Source organism: Vigna unguiculata, unplaced genomic scaffold (genome assembly GCF_004118075.2).
Source record: "Vigna unguiculata cultivar IT97K-499-35 unplaced genomic scaffold, ASM411807v1 contig_3, whole genome shotgun sequence".
Lineage (NCBI taxonomy): Eukaryota > Viridiplantae > Streptophyta > Magnoliopsida > Fabales > Fabaceae > Vigna > Vigna unguiculata.
Window position 1 is genome coordinate 5,240 of NW_021011005.1, and position 14,761 is coordinate 20,000.

General features: G+C 32.0%; 1 protein-coding gene and 1 non-coding gene across 2 annotated transcripts; one reads left to right on the forward strand and one right to left on the reverse strand.

Moving 5' to 3' along the window:
* Positions 1–965: 965 nt before the first annotated feature.
* On the reverse strand, positions 966–1,039 carry TRNAW-CCA. Its single transcript has one exon. It is a non-coding gene; the product is annotated as a tRNA-Trp (tRNA).
* A 7,415-nt stretch (positions 1,040–8,454) lies between these two features.
* On the forward strand, positions 8,455–10,914 carry LOC114171572 (cytochrome b6). Its single transcript, XM_028056518.1, has 2 exons — positions 8,455–9,268; positions 10,069–10,914. Exons 1-2 carry the CDS (start codon positions 9,263–9,265, stop codon positions 10,708–10,710), a joined length of 648 nt encoding a protein of 215 aa, XP_027912319.1. The 5' UTR covers positions 8,455–9,262; the 3' UTR covers positions 10,711–10,914.
* The last annotated feature ends 3,847 nt before the right edge of the window (positions 10,915–14,761 follow it).

The following is a 14,761-nucleotide window of genomic DNA, read 5'->3' on the forward strand; positions in this document are numbered from 1 at the left end:
TTTTTTGTGGTTGTTGAAGATCTTTTTTTCTATTTTCTTCTACATTAATTCAAAGTGAAATAAAATGAAATAACAGAGTTATTATTCTTTGTTTGAATATTCATAATTTTTCTTTTCTTTTTCCAATATAAACAGAATTCTATTGGATATCTATAGAATAATACTAAATATTTTCATTAGATCAGTTTACTTAATTCCTGAGTTGATTAAGAAGTATGTTGATTTGAAATCACAGGATGGGTAGATGTAACAGATGAGGAATTTATTTCTAAATTATGTTACTCTATTTCTTTTTTTTTTTTTCGTCTCTAATAATTGAATTTATTGAGGAATTGCCAATTTTGAATTGTATCTTTCAAGTAGGATTTTTTATCTTCTTTTTTCTCTCAAAAATGGAAATTTAGGGAAGTGCTTTATAAACATATGTATAAAAAGAACGAACATATTTCATTTAGTTTCTATATGCCCACTATCACTAGTTATTTCGGTTTTTTACTATCGGTTTTAATTATAACCTCGTCTCTATTTATTGGTCTTAGTAAAATACGACTTATTTGATTTGTAATTTTGAGAGGAATAGTAAATTTTGGTATAAGACATTCTAGAATTCCTTACTATGTCAATTTACAATTCTCGATCGTTGAGATTTATGATCAATACAGATTTATGTTTAAGGCTAGATATTATATTACCTTTCTTTTTACTTTTCGAACAAATAAAAATGATTGAAGTTTTTCTATTTGGAATCGTGTTAGGTTTAATTCCTATTACTTTGGCTGGATTATTTGTAACTGCATATTTACAATACCGACGAGGTGATCAGTTGGATCTTTGATTCATTAATGTCTCTTTTTTTGTGATTCCCTATTTATTTAGTTTAATCCTAATCGACAAGGATAAAATTCAGACTTTCTTTTGAATGTTCAATTATTTCAGTGTAATTATCAGGCGAATAATACTAGAATCACGCTCTGTAGGATTTGAACCTACGACATCGGGTTTTGGAGACCCGCGTTCTGCCGAACTGAACTAAGAGCGTTTTGTTTTCATAAAATTATATGATCCAAATCCATTTTGCATATAGATATTCAGTATGTATGTTCAATTGGAATTCGTCTTCACAGGTTCCCGGTTTATTGCTCATCTCATAGAATATGGAATATTATAGAATACGGAATATCATAGAATAAGTAATTGTTAGGGATAGGGATGACAGGATTTGAACCCGTGACATTTTGTACCCAAAACAAACGCGCTACCAAGCTGCGCTACATCCCTTTTCCATTTGTTTATAGTGTTATTGTAAAGAATCTTTGTCTTGTTTTCCACATTTTTCTCTGTTGATATATATCAACAGAGAAAAAATACTTAAATAATAAAAAGAAAGGAGGATTTGAAATGCGAGATCTAAAAACATATCTTTCCGTGGCACCAGTAGTAAGTACTTTATGGTTCGGGGCTTTGGCGGGTCTATTGATAGAGATCAATCGTTTTTTTCCAGATGCATTGATATTCCCCTTTTTTTAATTTTAGTTATTGACACGGGAAGGGGTGAAGAAGATGAAAGGTCCAATTATATATTAAATATGTGTAATTAACCTACTCTTCTTTTTTTTTTTTTAGGAAAGATAAAGACGAAAGATTAAATTGGCCTCATTGAAATTCGGAGTGACACTCGGGATCGGGATCTGGTCCAGGCTTCAATGGAATTGAATTATTAATTCAATTCCTATGAAAAAGAAAGTGAAAGCAGAAATCCATAGGTTGGGGCAACAATATCATAAAAAATACTTTAAAAAAACGAAAATACTGGCAATTTGAAACGAAATATAGTTACAGATCCTTGTATTCTTTTTGTACTAGGTTCAATTAAATTGGAACGAAATCTTTCATAATTTTTCGAATTCTTCTTTTTTATCTTATCTTAGTTGTTTTCATCTTTTTCTTAGATTCTTAGATTCGAATCCGAAAAGAGTTATAAGTGAATTAAAAACCCAAAGGAGGGTCATGTCCAAGGGTAAAGATATCCGAGTAAGTGTTCTTTTGGAAGGTACTGGTTGTGATAAAAAGAGTCTAAATAAGGAATAAAGCGGTATTTCTAGATAGATTACTAACAAGAATCGACACAATACGCCTAGTCGATTGGAATTGAGAAAATGATGTCCCCGTCGTTATATAACAACATATGCTAAAGAAGAAAAAAAATACAAATCCTTTATTATAATTATATTTATTTAAATCAATGTTATTTTTGGAATAGGAATAAATAAACTATGGAAAAACCTAAGCGACTCTTTATTAAATCCAAGCGATCTTTTCGTAGACGTTTGCCCCCGATTCAATCGGGGGACCGAATTGATTATAAAAACATGGGTTTAATTTGTCGATTTATTAGTGAACAAGGAAAAATATTATCTAGACGTGTAAATAGATTGACCTTAAAACAACAACGATTAATTACTGTTGCTATAAAACAAGCTCGTATTTTATCTTCGTTACCTTTTCTTAATAACGAAAAACAATTTGAAAAAAGCGAGTCGACTGCTAAAATTACTCCTTTAAGAAAAAAAAATAGAAATTAAAAATTCGAAATCCAATTTGAATTTAGATTCGAATTAAACATGGATTGATGTTTTGTTCAAAATTAGGATAATTCCATTTGATTTTTTTGTTGGAATAAAAAAGATAATAGGTAACGAAGAATAATTTTTTAAGCATGGTTGTTTATTTTGATAGCTTTATCGTATGATAAAGCTATCAAAATAAACAAATTTCTAGTCTATACCTTCCTGCAGTAAATAAGGGGTTTTAAGTTTTTATGATATTATCGGCAATCATAAAAAGACAATTCTCTTTTAATATAGCAATTTGTGCAACTATTTTACGATTAAGAAGCAATTGCTTGGTGTATAGACTATTCATTAAATTATTATAAATATAAGATACTTTTTGATTCTCGCGAATTACTGCATTTATTCGACTAATCCATAAACCACGAAAATCTCTTTTTTTCCTATCTCTATCCCGATGAGCCGAAACTAAAGCTTTCAATTTCTGTTGAGTAATAGTTCGGGTAAGTCTTGAATGAGCTCCGCGAAAACTTGATACGAATAAACGAATTTTTGTCCTCCGTTTGTGAGCTATATATCCTCGTTTAATTCTGGTCATTTAATAAATGATATTTTCAGGAATAACTTTTTCATTTTTCAGTTATTCTTTTTTTCTTCCTAGTCTATTAATAACAAAAATGGATTCTTCCGATGTATAAAAAAAAATTCCAACGGCTCTTGCTACTATAACCGCCCCAACCACGATTTTTTATATTAAACATTTAACCTCAAAATCAGAAATTGTATAGATACTAGATATCAAATAAAATAAAAATAGTAAATGAAATAGGACACATATTTTTATAATGAATTGGTGGGTTCCTTCGTTTCTATGATTTTTTTTAGAAATGACCAGGTCCTCTCTATACACCGGAGCCTTTTTATTTTCATTTTTGATTCATTTAATGAATGTTATTGTTAACTTGTACAGTTCACACTCTGTGGCTCTACCCATGCAATATTGAGTAAGTAGGTTTTTTCACAACCAAATCTAATTCTATAGTAACGGTATTTAATTATGAAAATTTGCTGGGTAGCTGACCCTCTTATTCCATTCTTACAAAATCCATCAAAATACATTCATTAAGGACATACTTTATTTTTAATTGAAATAGTATTTTCTCCGCTTAACGGGTAACTTTTTTTTGTTACCGATGGGAAAGTCCTTCTCATATGAAATTGCAAATGTGTATTATTGGTTTTGCACCAATCGAAACCATAAATTTTATACAAGATAGAAGAATGTAAAGAATTATATAATTATATAGAAAAGAATTATATATTAAGTTAAGATAGTGTGAATGTAGTTTTTGCATTCACACTATCTTAACTGATTACCAATACTGAAAAATTTTAATTTGTTTTTTCTTAGTATTTAAGCTGAACGAGTCGCACATACACCCTGGTACACGTTCCTCGACGTTGAGGGCATCCCCGAAGAGCTGGGGATTTTGTGACGTTTCGGATTGGCTGTCTTGTGTTTCTAATAAGTTGTTTCATAGTTGGCATGGTAAGTCGTACTATATATATCTATATTTTTGTATAATGAGCAGGTTTAGATCTATCCTAACCGTGAATTACTTATATTCTATATTCCTTATTTATAGCCTATATTAATTATATATACTATATTAATAGATTAACTCTTAGAGATTTTATTTTAAAATGTAAAGTAAGATAGAGTAAAAAATTAAATTTCCAATCTTGTATTTAATTAGAATAACCTTTGCCACCAATTTTTTATTCAACTGCTACAAGATCTACAATTCCATGAGCTTGGGCTTCTGCTGCTGACATAAAAACATCCCTTTCCATGTCTTCCGATATAACCCATAAAGGTTTGCCCGTTCTTTGTACATAAACCCTTGTGATAGTTTCACGCATTTTCAGTAGCTCTTCCGCTTCCAGGACAAATTCTCCCGCTTGTGCCTCATAAAAAGAACTAGCAGGTTGGTGGATCATTACCCTGATTATATCACTTAAGTAGTATTTCCCTTATCTTGATAAATCTTTTTAGAATTCTTTTTACTATATTGGTAGATTGCTAAAGATTGTCTTTATTCCCAAAATAAAGGTAACAGAAAAGGGACAAAGACAAATAAGATAAAGGGCAAAAAGTATATTCAATAACCGTACAAGCATTTTCTGCGTATTGATGCATACGGCTTTTGTACTTATGCAATTCATTTTTTCCTCTATGGATAGAGTAGAGTATTTTCTTCGATGAATTTTGTTTCTACATTTACAAATTTCTTTTTTTCTATCAAAGAAAAAAGAAGTACAAAATCTACTAGGTCTTTTGGATCCGGATCCTTAAATAATAAACAATAGAATAACCAACTTTCTTTTTGAATCTATTTTTAAATACTACGATGGTTCCGTTGTTTTTTATATCATTTTGGTATTCAACAATCCAAAAGTTTCTTTTTTTTTTCATATATTAAGTTTTCTTCTGATTCAAATAAAAATTGTTACAAGCTTTCTGGTATGAAAAAAAACAAAAAAGTATGCGACACTACTAAAATGAAACTAGGTTTCTTATAGATCAGATAAAATGGAAAATACCCTCTTTTTCATACTACTCTTTCTATATATAATTAAATGATTCAAAAAAATTGCATATGGAATTCAAAATACCATGCTATTATTACTTTGGTTTTTATGGCGAAGGTATAGTATATATAGATAGATATCTATTCTATATATTCTCAAAGAAAAGAATCATTGGCGCCAAGCGTGAGGAAATGCAAGACGTTTGGTAATTGTGCCTCCTGCCAAAAGAAAGGATCCCATTGAAGCAGCTAATCCCAGACATACTGTCTGTACATCTGGTTGTACAAATTGCATAGTATCATAAATAGCTATTCCAGGTATTACCCACCCCCCGGAGAGTTTATAAACAGAGACAATTCTTTATTCTCTTTCTCTATGCTCAGATATATCATAATACTAATAAGTTGATTCGATATTTCACTATCAACATCTTGACCTAAAAAAAGTAATCTTTCTCGATAAAGTCGATTGATTAGGATTCCATTTTTTCCTTAAAAGCCGTACATGCACCTTTTGATGCATACAGTTCATCAAAAATTATATAAGCAAAAAAGGAATCAATGTGTCGATTTTAATCTTTCTCTTTTTCTAATGGATTTCTTCGAACTAAAAAAAAAGAAGAATATACTTAATTTAGTGAACTATCTTCTCATTGATGTATTGCTTTCATCGAGATCGAAGCCGAATCACAATGTAATTTTCTTGTTTCTGAATGGACTTTTTCAATTCTTTTAGGTTTCTTTTCTACTCTGAGTAAAGATCTGCCCGATTTGGATTTGCACATATAGAACAAATAGTCCAAAACTATGTATTTTTGTTAGAACTTCTTCCTTTTCTGAATTTATTAATGTTTTTTGTAAAATACAATATATAGATATGATAGAAGTAGTGATCGTAGAAATATTACCAATTGGTTTTTTCTACACAGAGCCTGGGTACTTGATTTTATTGGTCCAATTAAGCCAACCATAAATTATTCATAATTTCGAGTAATAATCTGGAAATTTTATCTAAAAATGAAAAAATCGATAGAATAGTACTTCATTACACTTCACGCTCCCCATTTTTTTATCTTTATGATTTCATCATTCTCTTTTGGGGGTGAAAGCGGGGATATCTCGATCGGGGGAGAAAACGGGTAAATCCCATATAACCTACTATATCTGACAAGTCGCACTATATATCAACCCAAGATGCATCTTTATCCCCGGGGGTTCGAAAGGGTACTCTTGGAACACCAATGGGCATAAAATGGACAAATAATAAAGTCATATATCTCACTTTAGTGTGGAAACGTAAGAATTAGCTTATCGTGTTAAAAAAGATTTACTTGATTTTATATTAATATTGCTTTTTTTTAAAAAAAGAAGACTAAATAAAGTCGAGTTGTTATAAATGGGTCATTGGGGTGATAAGCGAATATGTCTGCATTTACTTATTTAAATAGTCATAGAGAAAGTTGTCAACCCCTTTCGTCTCCCCACCATTGCGTATTGTTACTTATCCGGTATAGAATAAATCTGTTTCTTTGATTTCGACAAATATGATTGTTCCATTTTCCAAGAGAATCTACTGAAAGGCTATATTCATTTTTTTCCAGTGCAATAAAGTTACATAGTGTCTATTTTTTGTTGAAGGGGTATTTTTTCATGGGTTTACCTTGGTATCGTGTTCATACTGTTGTTTTAAATGATCCGGGCCGTTTGCTTTCTGTTCATATAATGCACACAGCTCTAGTTGCTGGTTGGGCCGGTTCGATGGCTCTATATGAATTAGCAGTTTTTGATCCCTCTGATCCTGTTCTTGATCCAATGTGGAGACAGGGTATGTTCGTTATACCTTTCATGACTCGTTTAGGAATAACTAATTCGTGGGGCGGTTGGAATATCACAGGAGGGGCTATAACGAATCCGGGTATTTGGAGTTACGAAGGTGTGGCCGGAGCACATATAGTGTTTTCAGGCTTGTGCTTTTTAGCGGCTATTTGGCATTGGGTTTATTGGGATCTAGAAATCTTTTGTGATGAACGTACTGGAAAACCTTCTTTGGATTTGCCAAAAATTTTTGGAATTCATTTATTTCTTGCAGGGGTGGCTTGTTTTGGTTTTGGCGCATTTCATGTAACAGGATTGTATGGTCCCGGAATATGGGTGTCTGATCCTTATGGACTAACTGGAAGGATACAATCCGTAAATCCCGCGTGGGGTGTGGAAGGTTTTGATCCTTTTGTTCCGGGGGGGATAGCTTCTCATCATATTGCGGCAGGAACGTTGGGCATATTAGCGGGTCTTTTCCATCTTAGTGTGCGTCCACCCCAACGTCTGTATAAAGGATTACGTATGGGAAATATTGAAACTGTCCTTTCTAGCAGTATTGCTGCTGTCTTTTTTGCAGCTTTTGTCGTTGCTGGAACTATGTGGTATGGTTCAGCAACAACCCCCATTGAATTATTTGGTCCTACTCGGTATCAATGGGATCAGGGATACTTCCAGCAAGAAATATATCGAAGAGTTGGTGCTGGGCTAGCCGAAAATCAAAATTTATCAGAAGCTTGGTCTAAAATTCCTGAAAAATTAGCTTTTTATGATTACATCGGAAATAATCCAGCAAAAGGGGGGTTATTTAGAGCTGGTTCAATGGACAATGGAGATGGAATAGCCGTCGGTTGGTTAGGACATCCCATTTTTCGAGATAAAGAAGGACATGAGCTTTTTGTACGTCGTATGCCTACTTTTTTTGAAACATTTCCAGTTGTTTTAGTAGATGGGGACGGAATTGTTAGAGCCGATGTTCCTTTTCGAAGAGCAGAATCGAAATATAGTGTCGAACAAGTAGGTGTAACTGTTGAGTTCTATGGTGGTGAGCTTAATGGAGTAAGTTATAGTGATCCCGCTACTGTGAAAAAATATGCTAGACGTGCTCAATTGGGGGAAATTTTTGAATTAGATCGTGCTACTTTGAAATCAGATGGTGTTTTTCGTAGCAGTCCAAGGGGTTGGTTTACTTTTGGGCATGCTTCATTTGCTCTGCTATTCTTTTTCGGGCACATTTGGCATGGTTCTAGAACTTTGTTCAGAGATGTTTTTGCTGGTATCGACCCAGATTTAGATGCTCAAGTAGAATTTGGAGCATTCCAAAAACTTGGAGATCCAACTACAAGAAGACAGGTAGTATAACATTCTTTTGTTCTTTTCTACTTTTTTATAATTTTGAATTTCATATAAAGAACTAGATAAATCTTGATTGGAATCATTGCATTTATTCTTTTTTTTCTTTTCGAAAAGAGCCCCACCCCAAGAAACAGGTATGAAAGCTATAATTGTAAACCACGATTAAATTTATGGAAGCTTTGGTTTATACATTCCTCTTAGTCTCAACTTTAGGAATTATTTTTTTCGCGATTTTTTTTAGAGAACCTCCTAAAGTTCCGACGAAAAAGGTCAAATAATTTTTTATTATCTTAATTGAAGTAATGAGCCCCCAATAGGGAGGGCGCATTACTTCAACTAGTCCCCATGTTCTTCAAATGGATCTCTTAGTTGTTGGGAGGGTTGCCCAAAGGCAGTATATAAGGCATACCCAGTAAAACTTACAAGTAAACCAGATATAGAGATGGCAATTAGAGTTGCTGTTTCCATTATTTTAATTCTAAAGTTTCCAGATCACAATAGATCTATAGGATAAGATCCTTATATTTACAGCGGAATGGTATACAAAGTCAACAGATCTAAATGAATAAAAAAGAGTATTTATGGCTACGCAAACCGTTGAGGATAATTCTAGATCTGGTCCAAGACGAACTGTTGTAGGGAATTTATTGAAACCTTTAAATTCAGAATATGGTAAAGTAGCCCCGGGGTGGGGAACTACTCCTTTGATGGGTGTTGCAATGGCTCTATTTGCGATATTTCTATCTATTATTTTGGAGATTTATAATTCGTCCATTTTATTGGACGGAATTTCTATCAATTAGATTCACAAGAATCGAGTAATTAGTTTATAGAAAGTGAAGCGTTTAGGTTTCTTATTGTTTCTTAGTCTATTCCATGTTGATGTGGTAGTTTGATCGTAGAATTTCTTTGTTTCTGTATTTCCGGAATATGAGTGTGTGACTTGTTTTAATTGGTCCTATTGAAAGTACAGAACATAAAATGGGTCTGTCATCTTGATATAGATGGTTTTATTCCGTCAGATATTTAATCTAGTATCTGGAGCACGGAATATAGAAAATAGATTCTAAAAATCTTAATACTATGATTCATACTAAATATTTAGACCTCGCAACTGGATTTAAAAACCTTTTCAAAGAGTTCTAAAAATATATTGAAAAATTTTGATTCTTTCAAGCTTCTCCAGTTTGTCTTTATTTTGAGCAAAGGACAAACCTTTCCTTGAATTTTTTCATTATATTTTATCTATTCATTGAAGAAGTGATGATCCAGCAATTCTTACTCAGGGAATTTTTGGACTTCGATTAAAAATTGTTTTGAATCATCGTGGTTCTAGTATGAATCTGAGGTTTTTTTTATTCATTCATATGGTCCTAACAAGAGAATCCTTATCAATAATAAAAATTCAAGAATAAAGAAGACAGCAGTAAATTCACATTATACAAATAAAAAGAAGTAAAGAATATTCAAGAGGCCTTAAAAGATCACGATAAAGACGGGTGCGCCGACTTGATATTTTGGCATTATAACAAAAAAGAATAGCTTTCGGATTTTTATTTCTTTTTTATCGTAAGAGAAAATTAGAATCATAGGATTAAATAAAGCAGTTTCAAACTTTCTATTACGGATATCTGTTTTTGTTACAATCAATATTTGGGTATTTTTGTTTGAGCCGTACGAGATGAAATTCGCATATACGGTTCTCTGGGGGGTTCCTTTGGGTTACCTATCTCAATAAAGTTTATGATTGGTTCGAAGAACGTCTTGAAATTCAGGCGATTGCCGATGATATAACCAGTAAATATGTTCCGCCTCATGTGAACATATTTTATTGTTTAGGGGGAATTACACTTACTTGTTTTTTAGTCCAAGTAGCAACAGGATTTGCTATGACTTTTTATTATCGCCCAACCGTTACTGAAGCTTTTGCTTCTGTTCAATATATAATGACTGAAGCTAATTTTGGTTGGTTAATCCGATCAGTTCATCGATGGTCGGCAAGTATGATGGTCTTAATGATGATTCTACACGTATTTCGTGTGTATCTTACAGGTGGTTTTAAAAAACCTCGCGAATTAACTTGGGTTACGGGTGTAGTTTTGGCTGTATTAACTGCATCTTTTGGTGTAACTGGTTATTCCTTACCTTGGGATCAAATTGGTTATTGGGCAGTAAAAATAGTAACAGGCGTACCCGAAGCTATTCCTGTAATAGGATCGTCTTTGGTAGAATTATTACGCGGAAGTTCCAGTGTGGGCCAATCTACCTTAACTCGTTTTTATAGTTTGCATACTTTTGTATTACCTCTTCTTACTGCTGTATTTATGTTAATGCACTTTTCAATGATACGTAAGCAAGGCATTTCTGGTCCTTTATAGTGAATATGGGTCATAGATATTTGTAATCACTTCATTATCATTTTGTATTTTGGGGAGGATTTTTTTTCATTGCTACAATTATGGATTATAAAACAAAATAAAACATGTATTTAGATATTTTTCTTCAACTTAACAAAAATTGAATTTTTTTTACATACAAAAATAGTTGAAGGGAATTCTCCAAAAAAAATGGATTATGGGAGTGTGTGACTTGAACTATTTATTTGGCCGCGCAGATATATGACTTTATCTTATCTGCCACATTATAATTTACAATTAAATGTGTCTTTTTTCCAACCACCAAGCAAGGCTCTTACAGAGAGGGTAGGCTGGTTTTACTTGAAGAGAATCTTTTCTATGATCAGACTCGATTTTATTCTGCATCAACAGGCTCCATAAGATCCAGTAAAAGAAGTGATGTGATATAGTCTGAATTCTATATAGTATGACAACGCATTCATTTCCTATGCATTGATTTGATTTCTGATACTATTGGAGTGAACAAAGTAGATCTAAAGAACAACGCAAGTTAGGTTATATTAGTAACAAGTAAATTCTTTGTACATAAAAAGTATCAAGATTTTTTTTTGATAGGATAACAATTGCAAAGTTTGAGATCACCCAGAAAGCATTATCAACTTGAAAAGTCTACTCGGGTATTGAGCGTTTACTAAAATTTACTTAAAAAGAACTTAATTTTTTTTTCAATAAAAAATGGTAACTTTGGAAAAAGAGAATAGAATCAAGTTTCTTTTATTATTTAGAATCTTCATATATGTGTGGATAACACATACATTTTTTTCTAGTTTATTCTATAGATACAGTTGAAGAAAAATTTGATTAGTGCTCGAGCCGGATGATGAAAAATTATCATATCCGGTTCTTTTGGAGGATGGATCTATAAGAATTCACCTATCCCAATAACAAAAAAACCTGACTTGAATGATCCTGTATTAAGAGCTAAATTGGCTAAGGGAATGGGTCATAATTATTATGGAGAACCCGCATGGCCTAACGATCTTTTATATATTTTTCCAGTAGTAATTCTAGGTACTATTGCCTGTAACGTAGGCTTAGCGGTTCTAGAACCATCCATGATTGGGGAACCTGCGGATCCTTTTGCAACTCCTTTGGAAATACTACCTGAATGGTATTTTTTTCCCGTATTTCAAATACTTCGTACAGTGCCCAATAAGTTATTGGGCGTTCTTTTAATGGTTTCGGTACCTACGGGATTATTAACAGTACCCTTTTTGGAGAATGTTAATAAATTCCAAAATCCATTTCGCCGCCCAGTAGCAACTACCATCTTTTTGATTGGTACTGTAGTTGCCCTTTGGTTAGGTATTGGAGCAACATTACCTATTGAGAAATCCCTAACGTTAGGTCTTTTTTAAAATTATAAGATTGGTTTCATTTTGAATTCATTTTGAAATAAAATATCATGACATCTGTATTGTATATCTAGGGAGAATTCTTTCTGAACCTACTAATCCCTAGATACATCTATTCCTTTTTAGATATATTCTGACCATTAGGATTTGTTCTAAATATTTAAATTACATATTTTGACCTTTCATTTTGAGTTTAGAAAAAAAATCAATTTGAAAAAATCCTATGTCAATAGATTTCAATTTTATGCAAAATACTTTTGTATTTTTAAAATGTCCAATATAGATTTTCCATCTTCTACGCGAAAATGTTCAAATTTCAGAAGGTCTTCTTGACTGTTATTCAAAAGTTCTAATAATGTATGAATATTGGATCTTTTGAGACAATTATAGATCCTGGGAGGTAATTCTAATTGGTCAATAAAAATAGATTTCAATGCTATTTCTTTTTTATTTTTCCTTAGTTTATCTTTAACCAATATATCATGAAAAGTAAAAAGGGGCAAAGTCACTTTGTCTTGATTTTTTTCTAAATGAAAGTTATCTTCTTCTGCGTGTAAAAAGGGAAGAAATAAATCAATCAAATTTTGGGAGGCTTCATAAAGGGCTTCCTTAGGAGTTAAACTTCCGTTTGTCCATATCTCCAGAAAAAGTATTTCTTGTTTTTCATTCCCATTGACATAAGAATGAATACTATAATTTACATTTCGAACAGGCATGAATCTAGCATCTATATCATAACTTCCGTCTTGAAAGTTTTTTAATGTTTTTATACGATACCCACGATTTCTCTCAATTTTTAATTCAATACACAAATTAACAGGTTCTGTTACGTTGGCTATATGTTGTCTATTATCAACGATTTCCACCGAGGGTGGTAAAATGATGTCTTGAGCGGTTATATATCCAGGACCTTTGAAAGAAATCCATGCGTCCTGTGTTCCATACATATTACTTTTCAATACAATTTTTTTCAAATTCATGAAAATTTCATGTACTGATTCTTCAATACCTATTATGGTAGAATATTCATGTGGTATTTTCTCTGATTTTACACGTGTGATACATGTTCCCTCTATTTCTCCGAGTAAAATTCTTCGGATTGCAATGCCTATTGTATCGGCTTGACCTTTCATAAGTGGGGACAGAATAAAGCGTCCATAATAAAGACGCTTACTGTCTATTCGTGATTCAACACATTTCCATTGTAGTGTCCGAGTAGAGACTCTTAATTTCTCTTGAACCATAGTAATTATTTTGATAAAACTCTTGACTTGTTTTTTTCTCTTGAACTATTTTTAATGTTTATTTTTAGTTTTATACACGTCTTTTTTTAGGAGACCTACATCCATTATGTGGCATAGGAGTTACATCTCGTATAAAATTTAATAGTATACCACTTCTACGAATAGCTCTTAATGCTGCATCTCTTCCGAGGCCAGGCCCTTTTATCATGATTTCTGCTCGTTGCATGCCTTGATCCGATACTGTTCGAATAGCATTTCCTGCTGCAGTTTGAGCGGCAAAAGGTGTTCCCCTTCGTGTACCCTTGAATCCACAAGTACCCGCGGAGGACCAAGAAATCACCCGACCTCGTACATCTGTAATAGTCACAATAGTATTGTTGAAACTAGCTTGAACATGAATAATTCCCTTTGGTATTTTACGAGTATGATTACGCGAACCAATACGTACATTTTTACGTGAACCTTTTTTAGGTATAGATTTTGCCATATTCGATTATTTCAATACAATATTTCATTAAAAAAAAAAAAATAAGATAGATCTAGGGTATGGAGATATCCATTTCATGTCAAAAACGGATCCTTTTCCAATTCTTTTCGAATTTGATATTCGATTTTTTCTATATTCTTTTTATTTGCTTTTGATTAATATCAAATACAATTTTTGAAATCAAAGTTAAAAGTTGAAATATCAATAATATTTAAAAAATGGATTTTTCATTTTCATAGAATAATATATATTCTAGATAATTTTATAATTTTCTCTCTTTTTTTATCTAGTCTATTTTTTTAGAAAGCTTCTGTTTGTTCAAATATTATCCTTGTCTTTGTTTATGTTTTGGATTGAAACAAATTACTATAATTCGTCCTCGTCTTCGAATCAATCGACATTTTTCACAAATTTTACGAACCGAGGCGTTTATTTTCATATTTTACATTCCTTAATTAGTTAATCCAAAATTGTGGAAGAAAATAAAGGTTCCTTACATTTTGAACGTCTATTTGAACGTCTATTAGTGGCTTTCTCAATAAAATAGAAAATAAAGTTGAGATTAAAAAACATCCTAATTCAATTGAGTGACTTCTCTTTTTTATTTTCTTATCGTATGTCCAGAAAAAGTATTGGAAACATATTCTAGAATAGAAATAAAAATCCAATTTGCATTAATTGTATATAAACCTTAAACCCCGGGCAAATAATTTATGGATAAGTTATTCATTTAGTAATTAAATCTTCGTGAATTTCCCTTTTTTTTACAATTCCAGTGAAATCCCTTCTTACATTCATCAATAAATATATCTATCTAAAAAAAATAGATATATTTCTATCTATGAGGGATGAAGTTCTATTAGAAACTTGCGTTTTATCTCTCTTTTTTTTTTTTACATAAATGAAATGGATACAAGTTTCTCATC